General features: G+C 46.3%; 1 protein-coding gene across 12 annotated transcripts in view; it reads right to left on the reverse strand.

The window, feature by feature from the left end:
• Positions 1–6,600: 6,600 nt before the first annotated feature.
• The window catches only part of LOC122543488 (uncharacterized), a 49,805-nt gene continuing 44,340 nt past the window's right edge, over positions 6,601–12,065 (reverse strand). For 6 of the 12 annotated variants that reach the window (XM_087974284.1, XM_087974283.1, XM_087974282.1 and 3 more), the window contains one exon: positions 6,601–7,795. In XM_087974284.1, the coding sequence (XP_087830410.1) occupies positions 6,833–7,795 (963 nt within the window). In that variant the 3' untranslated portion in view covers positions 6,601–6,832. Of the gene's footprint in view, positions 8,134–10,014; positions 10,269–10,623; positions 10,809–10,922; positions 10,942–12,065 lie in introns of those variants that run through there. The other 6 variants (XM_087974287.1, XM_087974286.1, XM_087974290.1 and 3 more) reach the window with 4 other exon arrangements.

Below are 12,065 nucleotides of genomic sequence, written 5' to 3' on the forward strand. Positions count from 1 at the left end.
TTACTCCAACTAACGTACCTAACACTATGGGCAATTTAGCATAGCCAAATCACCTGACCAGCACATAGAATCATGGAGATGTACAGCACAGAAACAGAACCTTCAGTTCAACTTGTCCAGGCCGATCAGATATCCCAACCCAAATCTAGTCCCACCTGCCATCACCCAGCCCATGTCCCTCCAAACCTTCCTATTCATATACCCATCCAGATGTCTTTTAATTATTGCAATTGTACTAGTCTCCACCACTTCCTCTGGCAGCTCATTCCATAGACGAAAGAGTTGCCCCTTAGGTCTCTTTTATATCTTTCTCCTCTCATCCTAAGCCTCTGCCCTCTCGTTCTGGACTCCACCACCCCAGGAAAAAGGCTTTGTCTATTTATCCTATCCAAGTCCCTCATGATTTTGTAAACCTCTATAAGGTCACCCCTCAGCCTCCAACGCTCCAGGGAAAACAGCCCCAGCCTGTTCAGCCTCTCCTTGTAGCTCAAATCCTCCAACCCTGCCAACATCCTTGTAAATATTTTCTGAACCCTTTCAAGTTTCACAACATCTTTCCGATAGGAAGGAGACCAGAACTGCACACAATATTCCAACAGTGGCGTAACCAATGTCCTGTACAGCCGCAACATAACCTCCCAACTCCTGTACTCAATATGCTGACCAATGTAAGAGCATACCAAATGCCTTCTTCATTATCCTATCTACCTGCGACTCCACTTTCAAGGAGCTATGAACCTGCACTCCAAGGTCTCTTTGTTCAGCAACACTCCCTTGGACCTTACCATAAAGTATGTAAGTCCTGCTAAGATTTGCTTTCCCAAAATGCAGCTAAATTAAACTCCATCTGCCACTTCTCAGCCCATTGGCCCATCTGGTCAAGATTCTGTTGTAATCTGAGGTAACCTTCTTCACTGTCCACTACACCTCTCATCTGCAAACTTACTAACTGTACCTCCTATGCTCACATCCAAATCATTTATATAAATGATGAAAAGTAGTGGACCCAGCACCGATCCTTGTGGCACTCCACTGGTTACAGACCTCCAGTCTGAAAAACAGCCCTCCACCACCACTCTCTGTCTTCGATCTTTGAGCCAGTTCTGTATCCAAATGGCTAGTTCTCCCTGTATTCCATGAGATCTAACCTTGCTAACTAGTCTCCCATCTGGAACCTTGTCGAGTGTCTTACCGAAGTCCATATAGATCACATCTACCACTCTGCCCTCACCAATCCTCTTTGTTACTTCTTCAAAAAACTGAATCAAGTTTGTGAGACATGATTTCCCACTCACAAAGATATCTTTGGATTATGGGAGGAAACCCACACAGACAGAGGGAGAATGTACAAACTCCACACAGACAATCACCCAAGGTGGGACTCAAATCCAGGCCCCTGGCTTGTGAGGCAGCAGTACTAACCACTGAGCCACCATGCCACCCCGAGATGTTGGAGTGTTGGAGGCTGAGGGGTGACCTTGTAGAAGTTTATAAAACCATGAGGGGTGAAAATGTGTTGCTGGAAAAGCGCAGCAGGACAGGCAGCATCCAAGGAGCAGGAGAATCGACGTTTCGGGCATGAACCCTTCTTCAGGAATGAAGACTTTCCTCATTCCTGAAGAAGGGCTCATGCCCGAAACGTCGATTGTCCTGCTCCTTGGATGCTGCCTGACCTGCTGCGCTTTTCCAGCAACACATTTTCAGCTCTGATCTCCAGCATCTGCAGTCCTCACTTTCTCCCAAAACCATGAGGGGGTATGGATAGGGTAAATAGAAAAGGTCCTTTCCCTGTGGTGGGGGGAGTCCAGAAGTAGAGGGCATAGGTTTAGGATGAGAGGGGAAAGATATAAAAGAGACCTAAGGGGCAACTTTTTCACACAGAGAGTGGTGTGTGTTTGGAATGAGCTGCCAGAGGAAGTGGTGGAGGCTGGTACATTTACAGCACTTAAAAGCCATCTGGATGGGGATATGAATGGGTAGGGTTTGGAGGGATATGGGCCAAATGCTGACAAATTAGACTAGATTAATTTAGGATATCTGGTCGGCATGGACGAGTTGGACTGAAGGGTCTGTTTCTGTGCTAAGGATGGAGATGCTCCCCTTACCGGTCTATTCAGTGGCATTGTACACTCTGGGATTGGACGTTTCGGGCACAGGCCCTTCTTCAGGAATGAGCTCATTCCTGAAGAAGGGCCTGTGCCCGAAACGTCGAATCTCCTGTTCCCTGGATGCTGCCTGACCTGCTGTGCTGTTCCAGCAATAAAGTTTCAACTTTGATCTCCAGCATCTGCAGACCTCACTTTCTCCACACTCTGGGATTGGCATTAGCCTCATCAATCTTTCTGTGGCTTCTTCGAAAAATTCCAGCAAGTTAGTCAAATGCAATTTCTCCTTTGGAAATCCATGCTGTTCTTCCTCAGCAACCCTCCTTTTCCCAAGTGACTACTATTTCAGTTCCATTTAATTGTATCTGCTTGTTTCTCCACCACTTGAGTTTAACGTGTCTGTTCCGTCATTGCTCGGCCTGTCTTTACAACCTTTATTGAACAAGGACAAAATGCCTGCAATTCTTAAGTCTTCTAGCAACTCTCCTGAGTCCAGCAAAGGCAGAAAGCCAAAGGCCAGTACCTCTGCAATTCCACTCTCACATCCTCGGACATATTTCATCCAATCCCGGTGCTTTGTCAACTTTAAGTGTCGCCATTCTATCCTACACTTCTTCCTGATTATTTTCAACTATTCCAGTGACAGATCTATCTCCTCGGTCACCATGGTCTGAGGTGCAGCTACATCTTTGGTAAAGACAACTGCAAACTTCCCATTTAACGCCTCAGCTAAGCTTCATGCCTCACGTGGAAATACCATTTTTGATCCCTAAATCGTATTATTACCATACTTTTACTTTTGATCTGCTGTCTGAAGGATTCAGTAAGTAGGGATCAGAATGTGTTGTGGTGACTGAAGCCAATGAGTTTCATCTTGCCAATTTTTAGTTCTAGCACTGGTTGTGTGATAAGTAATTTGATAAACTAGGAAAAGTGGAAGACTAGTGCTTCCAAATAAACCTGTTGGACTATAACTTGGTGCTGTGTGATTTTCAACTTTGTCCACCCCAGTCCAACATTGGTACCTCCAAGTCATAAAGGTGTACAGCACAGAAACAGACCCTTCAGTCCAACTTGTCTGTGCAGACCAGATATCCTAAACCAATCTAGTCCCATTTGGCCCATATCCATCTATTCACATACCCAGCCAGATGACTTTTAAATGTTGTAATTGTACCAATTTTCACGACCTCCTCTGGCATCTTGTTCCATAAACGCACCATCCTCTGCATGAAGACATTGCCCCTCAGGTCTCTTTTTGCTCTCACCTTAAATCTATGCAAACTAATTTTGGACTCCCCTAGCCTAGGAAAAAGATCTTGACTATGCACCCTATCCACGTCCCTCATGATTTTATAAACCTCAAAACAATCCCTCAGCCTCTGACACTCCATGGAAAAAAAAAACCCCAGCCTATTCAGCCTCTCCCTATAATTCAAATCCTCCAATCCCTGTAACGTCCTTGGAAATCTTTTCTGCACCCTCAATCTTTCAAGTTTAACAACGTTTTTCCTATAACAGGGAGACGAGAATTGAATGCAGTATTCCAAAGTGGTCTTAGCAATGTCTCTACAGTTGCAACATGACATCACGACTCCTATCGTCAATGCACTGACCAATGAAGGCAACCCTGTGAAGTGCCTTAGTCTACCTGTGACTTCACTTTCAAGGATCTATTTATCTGTACCCCTACATCTCTTTGTTCAGCAATACACCCCAGTGTCCTGCCATTAACCGTATAAGTCCTGCCCTGGTTTGCCTTACCAAAATGCAGCACCTCGTATTTATCTAAATTAAACTCCATCTGCCACTCCTTGGTCCATGTCATCAAGATCCCATGGTGCTCTGAGAGAACCTTCTTCGCTGTCCACTGCACCACCAATTTTGATGTCATCCGCAAACTTAGTAACTGTATCTCCTATAGTCACATCCAAATCATTTATATAAATGACCAAAAGCAGTCAACCCAACACTGAACCTTGGCAGACACTGCTAGTCACAGGCCTCCAGTCTGAAAAACAACTCTCTACTACCACCTTCTGTCTTCTACCTTCAAGCCAATTTTGTATCCGATCGGCCAGCTCCCGCTGGATTCCACGTGAACTAACCTTACTGATCAGTCCATCATACGGAACCTTGTCACGTGCTTCCCTGAAGTCCAAATAGATAACAATTACCACCTTCTTCAATCTTCTTTGTCAACAGAAACATGTTGACTATCCCTAACCAGTCCTTGCCTTTCCAAATGCAGGCATATCCTGTCCCTCAGAAACCCTTCCAGCAACTTGTGCAATACTTTCGTAAGGCACATCAGTCTATAGTTCCCTGGGTTTTCCTTACTGCCATTATTAAATAGTGGCACCACATTAGCCAACCTCCAGCCTTCCAGCACCTCACCCATGACTGTCAATAATATAAGTATCTCAGCAAAGGGGCCCAGCAATCTTTTCTCTAGCTTCCCACAACGTTCTGGCATTCACATGATCAGGTACAGGGGGTTATATACCTTTATGTATTTTAAGTTCTCCAGCACCTCTTCTTCTGTAACACGGACACTTTGCAAGACATCACTATCTATTATCCCAGGATGTGTGGCTTCTATTTCTTTCTCCACAGTAAATACTAATGTGAAATACATGGTGGCTCAGTGGTTAGCATTGCTGCCGCACAGGGTCAGGGACCAGGATTCAATCCCAGCCTTGGACGACTGTCTGTGTGGAGTTTGCACATTTCCCCCCGTGTCTGCGTGGGTTTGCTTCAGTTTCCTCTCACAGTCCAAAAATGTGCAGAATAGGTGAATTAGCCATGCTAAATGGCCCATAGTGGTCAAGGATGTATAGGTTAGGTTCATTAGTCAGGGGGAAAATGTAGGGGAATGGGTCCAGGGTGGGCTACTCTTCAGAGGGTCAGTGTGGACTTGTTGGGCTGAAGGGCCTGTTTCCGCACTGTATGGATTCTATGAAATATTCATACATCTCCTGGGGTTTGACACACAGACCACTTTGTTGATCTTTACGGCGCTGTGTTCTTTTCCTCGTTACTCTTTTGTCGTTCATGTATTTGTGGAATCTCTTTGGCTTCTCCTTAATCCTATTTGCCAAAGCTATCTCATGTCCCTTTTTGTCCTCCTGATTTCCCTCTCTTACTGCCCTTATATTCCTCTCGGAATTCACTTGATCCCAACTGTCTTTACCTGACACATTCTTTCTTCTTTTCCTTGACCTCAATTTCTGTCGTCATCCAGCATTTCCTACACCTATCAGATACCTAGCCCTATGCACGAAGAGTAACATATTATCTCTGAACTCTCATTATCTCATTTTTAAAGGCCTTCCATTTTCCAACCATCCCTTTAACTGTGAACAGGATATTAGTCTACGTAAAAACCATCACACTATTTTTGGATCATGTCACTTAAGGGTGGCACGGTGGCTCAGCAGTTAGCACTGCTGCCTCACAGCACCAGGCTCCCAGGTTCGTTTCCAGCCTCGGGCAATGTCTGTGTGGAGTTTGCACATTCTCCCTGTGTCTAAGCGGGTTTCCTCCCACAGTCCAAAGATGAGCAGGTTAGGGTGAATTGGCCGTGCTAAATTGCCCATAGTGTTCAGGGATGTGCAGGTTAGGTGCAGTGGTCGGGGTAAATGTAAGATAATATTATAGGGGAATAGGCCTGGCTGGGTTACTCTTCGAAGGCTCGGTGTGGACTTGTTGGGCCAAAGGGCCTGTTTCCATACTGTAGGGATTCTTTGAGGAAAAGGATGGACACAGGATATATTTCAAGAGGAACCTAATACAAGACTTTGGAGATAAAGTGATGATGGAGTTGAGTTGGTAATTTGGAATGACGGTGGGATCAATTTTTTTTTAAGTTGGGTGATGATAGTGAAGTTAAGCAGGAAGGGGGGGCAGCACAAGGAGAGAACTGTAAGCAGTATGGGAAAGTTGGGTTGTCAGAATCAGAGAATCTGATCAAGGGAGCAGAGGTGGGTCTCATTGACAAGAGCAACTCGAACAGGGCAGGAGAGAAGAGGGAAGAGGAACTCGAGGAACCAGCAAGGAGCAAGAAGGAATGTTGGAGGCAGTTTGGCCAAATAGGCAAGTGAAAGGACAATGGTCTCAATGTTAGCGTGAAAGAAACTGTGCAAACTCCATACACTTGTCTAGATTAGATTAGATTCCCTACAGTATGGAAACAGGCCCTTTGGCCCAACAAGTCCACACTGACCCTCCGAAGAGTAACCCACCCAGATCCACCCCCCCAATAATTTACCCCTGACTAACGCACATAACACAATGGGCAATGTAGCATGGCCAATTCACCCTAACCTGCACATCTTTGGACTGTGGGAGGGAACCGGAGCACCCAGAGGAAACCCACGCAGACACGGGGAGAATGTGCAAACTCCACACAGACAGTTGCCTGAGGCTGGAATTGAACCTGGGTACCTGGTGCTGTGAGGCAGCAGTGCTAACCACTGAGCCACCGTGCCGCCCCTTTAGTGGAGGTAAGGATGGAGGAGAGCCCTTGTAAAGAATATAAGTTGTTGGAGATTTTAAAAAGACTCAACACCCTGTGTTTCGCAAAAAGCCGAATTACCTCGACTTTTATTCGAAACATCTGCTCTCCCGCAACTGGGCTGCGGCTTATGAACACCAGCGGAAATAGACCCCCAGTGAACAAGGTTCAGTCCTGCACGTGATTAAACGACATCATCCAATCACCAATGTCACTGGTGAACCCGCTGGTGTGTCAGCTGGCTAGACGAGGTTGTGAATCCCTTCCCGCACTCGGAGCAGGTGAACGGCCTCTCCCCAGTGTGAACGCGCTGATGTACGGTGAGGTCAGATGATCGCCTGAACCCAGCCCCACAGCGAGAGCACCTGAACGGTCTCTCGTCAGTGTGAACACGTTGATGGGACATCAGCTCCCCGGAACTTTTATAGCTCTTCCCACAGTCTTCGCATCTGAAGGGCCTTTCATTCTTGTGAACGCGTTGGTGCCTCAGCAGGTTGGACAGCTGAGTGAAGCCCTTCCCACACTCAGAGCAGGTGAACGGCCTCTCCGCAGCGTGGATCTGCTTGTGTCTCAGCAGGTCAGATGACCGAGTGAATCCTTTGCCACAAGCTGAGCAGCTGAAGGGTCTCTCCCCGGTGTGACTGCGCTGGTGGACAGTGAGGTGCGAAGATTGTCTGAACCCAGCGCCGCAGTGAGAGCAGCGGAACGGTCTCTCCCCGTTGTGGACCCGTTGGTGTTTCAGCAGGTGGGATGATCGAATGAATCCCTTCCCACACTCCGAGCAGGTGAAAGGCCTCTCGCCAGTGTGAAGCCGCTGATGCGTCAGCAGTTCGGACGACTTAGTGAATCCCTTCCCACACTCAAGGCAGGTGAATGGCCTCTCCCCGGTGTGAGTGCGCTGATGGATTTCCACTTCGAAGGGGTAGTTGAAGCCCTTCCCACAGTCCCTGCATTTCCATGGTTTGTCCCCAATGTGACTGCGCTTGTGCCTCGACAGGCCAGAGGAGCGGTTGAAGCCTTGCCCGCATTCAGAACAAGTGTACCTCTTCTCCCCATCCCGAACGGTGCTTTTTCCTTCCATGTCCAAAGCCCGACGATACTCAGATCCTGATGAAATGAGCGCCTCCGTCAATTCTTGGCATTTCCTGCCTGAAAACTGACCTGTTCCGAAGCCCTGGAAAACGTATTTAAAACAAGGCAAAAAAAACAGCACTGAGAGAATCCAGTACGAGAACGTGAGGATCGCAGATGCCGGAGATCAGAGTCGAGAGAGTGGTGCTGGAAAAGCACTGCAGGTTCAGGCAGCATCAGCTCCGATTCCTGATGAAGGGCTCATGCCTGAATCGATTCCCCTGCTCCTCGGGTGCTGCCTGTGCTTTTCCAGCACCACACTCTCAACACAGAGAATCCATAAACACAAAGGCAGGCTGGGCAGTGGAGGTGAAAGAATTTGGTAGTTTGTGAGGCAGGCGCTGGGGATAAACGTAACCATGAAAGATGACCTCATAAAAACTGGAATGGAAAATTAACAAAATTAACATTTACTGTGAAATCTGAAAGAGAATACTTTGCTAAATTTAATACTTTGCTGAATCTTGCAGGTAGACAGCCTGGGTTTGCTGAACTTTGCAAGCAGACAACCTGATCTTGCAAGCAGCCAAATTCAGCAAAGTCAGGGGAAACATAAAGACATAAGCAATTATATCAACAGGAAAGGAATGAGCTCAAATGTTCCCAGCTCTTGTCCTTGAGCGTGTGATCAGGATAAGCGAAAAATAGTATAAAGAGAATATGTGAAAATTGTTCAGGGCCCTTACATAAGGCGTTTTTGCCAAGTGTATTGGGCCTGCTGCAGAGGTTACAATAAAGCTTTTTCTTTGCTCTTGCCAGCATTTGAGTCGAGTCGATTTGATTTCGACAAAAACCCACTGGTTTGTTGATGTCTTTCAGGGGAGGGCACCCAGTTTGGACTTACATAAGACTCTGGCCTCTCTGGGAGAAAGACAGCTGGGAAGAGGAGAAAAGGGAGATAGACTTCAAACATCGATAGCTCAACCAAATGTTTGACAGAATCTCTCAAAACCACAAACACGGCCATTGGAAAGACACTGGAGGGAGAACAGATTTAACGTTCCAAGTCCGACAGGACTCTTTTACAGACATTTTTTTCATATTTAACATCACACTGATCCTGCATGAGCTACCATTTGACGAAGCAATTCTCAACCTTGTGCCGATTTGGCCTGAAGAGACATTTCTACATTCACTCCTGAAAAGTCTGTCTCTCTTTTTCTGTCTATGTCCCCTCACCCTGGTTTTTCCAAACAGTGGTAATAGTTCTGGTTCCTTTCTTATCAACATCACCAGTTCTAATTTACATCCTGAAAGCTTTGATCAAATCAGCTTTTAACCTTTTGAATTTCAGGAATATATCCCTCAAATTAGGAAATTCAGGAAAAGAAATATCAGCAGATATAGCAGCTTCTGCACAGAGAGAAACAAAGTTAACATTTCAAGATTTTTTTAGAATGTACAACGAGGTGAAACATTTTGGCACAAGGAATAGGGTCAGTGGCTATATATTAAATTTTAGAGATGTATAGAGTGTGCAGGACTTGGGGGATAATGTGCAAAACCCTTAAAGGTAATGGGATATATTGAGAAAAGTTCGCAAAATATATGACATCTTTGGCTTCATAAATAGAAGTTTATGAGAACAAACTCAGGGAAACTATACTGGCTGAATAAAGGAAATTTAGTTACACGGTTAGTTTGGGTTTGTTCAGCTTTAAGAAAAGGATGTGGGGTGAGATTTCATAAAAGTGTACAAGATTTAAACAGAAACAAAATCAGAAGTTACTAGAAAAGCTCAGCAGGTCTGCCAGCATCGGTGAACAGAAATCAGAGTTAACATTTTGAGTCTGGTGACTCTGTTTAAACAGGTTTAGATTAGGATGACAAAAGAAATGCTCTTTCCAGTGGATGATGCCACAAAGATTAGGGGATACCGGTTTAAGGTGTTGGGAAAGAAATAGCAGGTCAAGAATTATTCATTATGCACTGACTGGTAATATGCAGAATCTGCTGCCTATAAGGGTGGCAGAATTGATTCTATTAATGACTGATGAAGGAAATTGGGGGAACACTTGACAGGAAATAAACTTGCACGGCTTTGAGTAAAGAGCAAGAGTTTGGGACTGACTGGATCATCCTGCAGAGAGCTGGCATGGATTGAATAGGTTTAATGTCCACTTTCTGTACCATAATGAATCTATGGCAGATTTACTTAACATCTGCTCACAGCCTAACCATACTGACGGTATGGTCTAAATAGGACTTTGCATACTTTTTACAACCACATTTGTATCTGAAATCTTTTCCGACAGAACGAACCTTTTTCCTTCCACTGTCAAATGCCGTTGATATCCAGGTCCTAGTTTGATCTTGATGTTTAAAAAAAAAAATCAATCATTCAGGGACAAGACCCTCAGTGGCTACGGCAGTGATTATTCCCAATCTCCAACTGCCCTGGAGAAAATGGTGGTGAAGATCCTCCACTGCAGTCTTTAACGGGTAGTATACCACGGTGCTGTTACGAAGTGGTTTGGTTGGAGTGTCCCGTCCACGAATCCTTCCCATTCAACAACCTGCAAGAGTATTTTGCAAAACAAAAATCCCTCACTGTCAGTCCAGGATAGAAATTCAGAACAGACAAACATTGTTCTTGGTTTTGAGTGGGCTGCCTGTGAATACTCCCCTTCTAACCCTCTGCCAAAGGATTTTACAAAAAAAAAACAACAAATTCCCTCACTCACAGTTCAGGAGAAAAACTTAGAAGGGGTGAACATCTCTCTTGGTCTGAGTGACCTGTCAAAGGCAGCGCATGCGCCCTGCGGCATATTGCCCCCTACAAATAGAGCGCCCACGCCAATGCCCCGCGGAACATTGACCCTAACAATGATGGCGACAGTAACAGGGACCCGCAGCTGTTTTCCTATTTGCTGCAAGCGGAAGGACCGGGAGTTCCTGATTTGGATCTGAGCGCCTAGATCGGGTGTTTATGAGCCCTCTAAGGTCTCGAATTCATTTGCACTCCCCGTTGTGCCTCTCCTGGCTCTTTTTCCTCCTTCGGCTCCTGCAATTGCCCAGACTTCAGCCTTTTGCGTCTGCGCAGGAGCGACGCACGAGTGTGGACGGTCACGCGGCTTTCCCACTCCAGCTCCGCCCCCGCCCGCCCCTCTATGCCTATTGGCCACAACCATTGCCAATCACGCGGACCCGTTTGTGAGGGGATACGTCACCCGAAGTTCCTGATCGTTCCCAGCGTTTTCTATTGTCCACTGGAGTTGCAGGCTATGCGTCTGCTCAGGGTTTCGCCCGTGTGTGGACGGTCACGTGCCTTTCACCCAGTCCGGGGCTCGTCCCTGAAGCCCCGCCCACCCCCTCTATGACTATTGGTCAGAAGCACTGTCAATCACCCGGACCCGATTGTGAGGTAATGCTGACGTTGCCGAGGTGACACTGAGTTCTGATTGTTCCCAGTATTTTCTATTGTCCATTGGAACTGGGGGGGGGTCAGGTGTCACATGATCAGGTTACTGTTTACTGACCTCCCCAAGGCGGGGATTAGCTCCTTCACTTATCCCCAAGGTACGGATTGGCATCTCTACTGTTCCCAGGATTGGGGTTTGCAGCTTTACTGTTTGCAGAACAGAGGTTAGCACCTTCTGTGTCCCCAGAACTGGGATTAGCACATTTACTTTGAAGGAGAAAAATCCACCTTCTATCCCGAATCCCTGTTTACAGTACCTCCGGGTGACCATAAAATATAGGAGCAGAAGTAAAGCATTGAGCCCATCAAGGTCAGCTCTGCCATTTGATAATGGCTGACCATGGTTTGCAAACACATTCTCCTGCCTCCTTCCCCTCATGAAGCAAGAAGCTATGTACATCTGTCTTAAGCATACTCAATGACTTGGCCTCCACAGCCCTATGTGGCACTGAGGACGGCAGGGTCACCACCACCTTTTGGCTGAAGAAATTCCTCTTCAAAGTAGTTCTAAAGGGTCGTCCCTTCAACCTGAGGCCATGTGATGGGTCCTAAACTCTCCTACTAGAGGAAACTAAAACAACTGGGTGGAAGATGGTCTGACCCTTTATTATCATGTGGAGCATCCTTAACACTGATCCAGCTCCCAAAGAGCCAGCTGTCAGAGTGAACAGGGTGTCTGACAATCCTGTTCGCTCTTTTTTTTCCTTCCCCACACGACCGGTGTTCATCCAATTCTGCCTCTAATACGGATGTTAGGCGGTAGTGCTTATTTTACCCCAGCACCCATGTTGTGTGTGCAGGTGTCGGACACAGTGGAAAAATAACAAGCGAGTAAATCTTTATTTATATTCCACCACCAGGAAAAAAGGAAACACCTGAGTGGCTAGTGACA

The sequence above is a fragment of the Chiloscyllium plagiosum genome, unplaced genomic scaffold, assembly GCF_037043375.1.
Source record: "Chiloscyllium plagiosum isolate Xiang-an unplaced genomic scaffold, Cpla_swu_hap1 HiC_scaffold_27, whole genome shotgun sequence".
NCBI lineage: Eukaryota > Metazoa > Chordata > Chondrichthyes > Orectolobiformes > Hemiscylliidae > Chiloscyllium > Chiloscyllium plagiosum.